At 43.0% G+C, this 5,000-nt stretch overlaps 1 protein-coding gene across 1 annotated transcript in view; it reads left to right on the top strand.

Annotated features, from left to right (window-relative positions):
• The first annotated feature begins 4,545 nt into the window (after nucleotides 1–4,545).
• LOC123502120 (probable H/ACA ribonucleoprotein complex subunit 1) overlaps nucleotides 4,546–5,000 on the top strand; it is a 1,288-nt gene continuing 833 nt past the window's right edge. The window contains exons 1-2 of the mRNA XM_045251338.1: nucleotides 4,546–4,842; nucleotides 4,954–5,000. The exon at nucleotides 4,954–5,000 is cut by the window's right edge and continues 128 nt beyond it. Coding sequence (XP_045107273.1) covers nucleotides 4,570–4,842; nucleotides 4,954–5,000 — 320 coding nt within the window. The 5' untranslated portion in view covers nucleotides 4,546–4,569. The remainder of the gene's footprint in view (nucleotides 4,843–4,953) is intronic.

Here is a 5,000-nt window from a genome sequence, read left to right as displayed (position 1 = left end):
GTCTTTGTCTGTTTATCTACTGTTTTATGTGTTTATCCATATTTCTTTGTATCAATCAATTCTATCTTTTTTTTTTTGTATCTATCTATCTCTGTATACTCACTTATCTATCCCACTATCTATTTATTCATCTATCTATTTATCTATTTATTTTATCTCTCTTTATTAATCTATTCATCTTTCTGTGTACCAAACTATCTGCTTATCTATCTATTTATCTCTCAGCTTATCTATCTATCTGTCTATCGATCTCTTTGTCTGTCTATCTATCTATCCAGTCTATCTATTTACTCATCCATCAACTCTACCTATCTATCTATCTATCTGTATTCCTCTCTGCCTTCCTACCTTCCTATCTATCTATCTACCTACTATCAGTTCATCTATCTATCTGTCTGTCTATCGATTTCTTTTTCTGTCTATCTATCTATCCAATCTATCTATTTATTTATCCATCATTCCTCTCTGCCTTCCTACCTATCTATCTACCTATCTACCTGTATTCCCTCTTATCTATCCTCCTCCTCCTCCTCCTCCTACCAAATATTTTCCTCCTCTTCCTCCTCTTCCTTTTCTCATCACAACGATTTTCCTCCTCCTTCTTCTACCACAACTATTTTCCTCGTCCTCCTCTTCCTTCTTCGTATTCATTCTTACCTATGTACTGCCTATTCACCTGTATTTCTCATTTGTATTCCTCCTTACTTACCTATCCGCGTTACTTCTTCCTTCTTACCTGTGTTCCTTCTTGCCTACTCCCCTATCCATTCATTGTATTCCTTCCTCCCTTCTTCCCATCCCTCCTTAAAAAATCCCAACAAAACCATGGCAAGAAAAAACAAAAATAGGTCAGTGTAAAATGAGAAAGAAAGAAAAGGAAGGGAAAAAAGGAAGGAAAAATACCCACCCAAAAAAAAAACATCGCAGGAAATAACAAAACTAGGTCAATGTAAGAAAAAAAAAAGAAAAAAAGAAAAGAAAAAGGAATAAAACAAACTAAAAACGAACAAATTAAAAAAAATATAACCAATCCAGTTTACTTTCCACTAGATACATTAATAGCACTCTTCCTCTCTCCCTTCCTCTCCCTCCCTCCCTCTCCCCCTCCCTCTCTCCCTCTCCTTCTTTCTCCTTCTTCGCAGCAGCAATACAAGCAAAAACAAGCTAAACAACAGTTCCAGTAGACCTTATTAGTTAAGTGAGTGAGACGGAGGGAGGAGAAGTAAACTTGCATTAGGGAGATGGACGAGAGAGAGAGAGAGAGAGAGAGAGAGAGAGAGAGTGTGTGTGTGTGTGTGTGTGTGTGTGTGTGTGTGTGTGTGCGAAAATGAGACAAGAAGTAACAGAGAGAGAGAGAGAGAGAGAGCAACATGGAGTTTAAAAGCCCAGAAGTGCAGTATCCGTGAAAGATAGAGCTGGAAAAAAAATAGTTAAGTTGTACTAGAAGAGATAGATTGAGATGTAGAATTGAGATTAAGTGCGTGAACGTAAAGACAGAGAGAGTTGTCAAGGTTGATAAATAGTTGAATGTGTGTGTGTGTGTGTGTGTGTGTGTGTGTGTGTGTGTGTGTGTGTGTGTGTGTGTGTGTGTGTGTGTGTGTGTGTGTGTGTGTGTGTGTGTGTGTGTGTGTGTAAGTTACCTTTCCCCATTTTTATTTAGTTTTCCTCCCTTCCATCTTCCTTCACTCCTTCATCCTCCTTCCTTTGTTTATTTCTTTCCTTTCTCTTTGGTTCTTTTTTATATTAATTTTCTGTTTATTTACTTCTTTTCTATCTATCTTTTTTATATTTTTCTTCCTTCAATTCTTTCCTTCCTTCGTTTATTCATTCTTCCATCCATTCCTAATATTTCACACCTGTCTTTTTCTTCCTTCTATCCTTCCATCTTTCCTTCCTTCCTTCTTTCCTTCCTTCTTTCCTTCCTTCCTTCCTTTCTTTGTTTCTCACCTTCCATCTCTCTTCATCATCTTATAACTTGCTTCTCTCTTACCTCGCCTTTCATACCTGTCTGTTGCTTGTCTTGCTTGCTCATACCTGCCCCCCCCCCCCACTAACCTCTCTACGTCTTCCTCTCTCTCTCCTCCCTCATCTCTCGTCCTCTTCTCCTCTGCTCTTCTCCTCTCCTCTCTTCTCATCTCCGTTCTTCTTTTCTCTCTTCTTTTACTTTTGTTTTTGTCGATTTTGTTTTTTCCTTTCCTATTTTCTCTTTTTCATATTGCATTTTCTTTTTTTCATCATCTCTCTCTCTCTCTCTCTCTCTCTCTCTCTCTCTCTCTCTCTCTCTCTCTCTCTCTCTCTCTCTCTCTCTCTCTCTCTCTCTCTCTCTCTCTCTCTCTCTCTCTCTCTCTCTCTCTCTCTCTCTCTCTCTCTCTCTCTCTCTCTCTCTCGATAGTACTAGATACAGCCAATGAGAGAGCGAGAGAGAGAGAGAGAGAGAGAGAGAGAGAGAGAGAGAGAGAGAGAGAGAGAAAGAGAGCATTTCATTTCCCTCACAATCAAGAGAATGGGACACACACACACACACAACACACACACACACACACACACACACACACACACACACACACACACACACACACACACACACACACACACACACACACACACACACACACACACACACACACACACACACACACACACACACACACACACACACACACACACACACACACACACACACACAGTAAGTAGCCTCAATTTTATTTTTTTCCCGACACGAGAGGAAGAATCGAGAGGCCGAGAGAGAGAGAGAGAGAGAGAGAGAGAGAGAGAGAGAGAGAGAGAGAGAGACCTTGAGAGTAAGTATATAAGCAAGAGCGAAGCGCCACTGACACATTACCTTCCCCGCAGTGGTGAGTGAGAGAGTGAGAGGGAGAGAGAGAGAGAGAGGAGAAGACAAATATAGATACTGTGGAGAGAGAGAGAGAGAGAGAGAGAGAGAGAGAGAGAGAGAGAGAGAGAGATACAGTGCAAGTGTTTGAGAGAGGGAGTGAGTGAATGTGAGTAAGAGTGGAAGGTAGAAAGTGGAGGTTATTTTTTTTTTGTGAATGAGTGAGTGAGTGAGTGAGTGTCTGTTCTGAAGGTATATTGATAGACAGATGTAATAGTAGAGAGAGAGAGAGAGAGAGAGAGAGAGAGAGAGAGAGAGAGAGAAAGGGGTAGAATTAGATATCAAACAACAAGAAAGAGAGAGAGACAAAGAGACAGACAGACAGACAGAGGGACAGACAGACAGACAGACAAAGAGATAAACAGAAAGACAGACAAAGATATATATATATATATATATATATATATATATATATATATATATATATATATATATATATATATATATATATAAAGTCATTGAGGATCAGAGGGAGAAAATGAGAGATGATCTTCAAATGGACGAATTTTTTTCTTTTGGTGAAGGAAAAAGAAAAACCAGAAAGATTGTTGGAGAGAAAAAGAGAAAATAGTGAGGAAAAAGAAAGTGAAGAAGGTGTGAAAAGGTGCGAGGCTTTGAGAGAGAAATGTGAGAGAGAGAGAAGGAGGAGGAGGAGGAGGAGCAGGAGGAGGAGGAGGAGGAAGGGGAGGACGAGGTAGAAATAAAATGTTGAGGAAAGGAAAGAGAAAAGACAAACTGAAGTACTAAGAGAGAGAGAGAGAGAGAGAGAGAGAGAGAGAGAGAGAGAGAGAGAGAGAGAGAGAGAGAAATCAAGAACCAGCCTTTTTTCCATATTTTACCCCCTTCCACAAAGTGACAAGCTGTAATATAATAAGAAAAGCAAAAACAGCAAAAAATTACTCAAAAATAAAAGGGAAAGTAAAATTACACAAAAGTTACAAAATAAAGAAAAAAAACTAACAGAGAGAGGAAAGATGGAAAAGGAAGAGTAATAGAAACTGAAACAAGAACAGAGAGAGAGAGAGAGAGAGAGAGAGAGAGGGGGACGTCATATCAAGAGGTGGCACGTTATAACAGGTTTTGCTGAGTGAATATGTTCAGTTTTGTCTTACGACGCTGGAGGAAAGTGAGAGTGTGAGGAAAGAGGAGGAAGAGGTGGTGAAGGTGAAGGAGGAGGAGGAGGAGGAGGAGGAGGAAGCATGTGACATCTGTTGCTGACGCCTTGGTGTCAAAATTCTGCAAAGGACACAGACTTAATTTGGCTGATGCATCAGAGAGAGAGAGAGAGAGAGAGAGAGAGAGAGAGAATATCCAAACTTTTGCACATCGTCGGGATGAAAGTCATGTTTGATCAGGTGACATGACGAGGCTTGCTATACATAAAGTTTGCTGACAGAGAGAGAGAGAGAGAGAGAGAGAGAGAGAGAGAGAGAGAGAGAGAGAGAGAGAGAGAGAGAGAGAGAGAGAGGAAAAGCTCACGACTCTACTGTAGATTTAGAATTACAGTTTCTTATAGCTCATTTCCTTTGGCCTGTGAGAGTGTGTACTGCGTGGGGGGGCAGCGAGGTAAGGGTAGGAGGCGTGAGGGAGGGAGAGCAGTGGAGCGGTCTGGGCTGGGGCGTGGCTGGGGTCGTCACGCCGTGTGTTGCTGACGTGTTCCTTTCGCTCCGTGGTAGATGAAGGCTGTCTTCCTCCTCGGTGTGGCCGCGATGGTCTCCGCCGCCGGTTTCGGCGGACACGGCGGCCATGTCGTCGTGAGTCACGGTGGCGGAGGAGGCGGGTATGGCGGTGGTTTCTCTCACGGCGGCGGCAGGTACGGCACTTCTGTGGTGGGCGCGCGCCGCGTGGTTGGCGCCAGAACTATTGGTGGCTACGGCGGAGGCAGAGGAGGAGGCGGCGTGATTGTCGGCGGCGGGCAAGGCGGCGGGCAAGGCGGCGGGCGCGGCCAGGTGAGTGGCAGTCCTGCGACATGATCGGCTTGTGTTAACCCAAGGACAATAAAACCTGGGGAGCGGCGCTCCCCATCCTCTGCCACGTCCCTAACCTCACCACGCCCACAGGTGGACTTCACCTATGGATACAGTGACTACCACTTTTCCTGGGTGCA

The sequence above is a fragment of the Portunus trituberculatus genome, chromosome 10 (genome assembly GCF_017591435.1).
Source record: "Portunus trituberculatus isolate SZX2019 chromosome 10, ASM1759143v1, whole genome shotgun sequence".
Taxonomy (NCBI): Eukaryota; Metazoa; Arthropoda; class Malacostraca; order Decapoda; family Portunidae; genus Portunus; species Portunus trituberculatus.
This window is presented reverse-complemented; position numbering and strand designations above follow the sequence as displayed.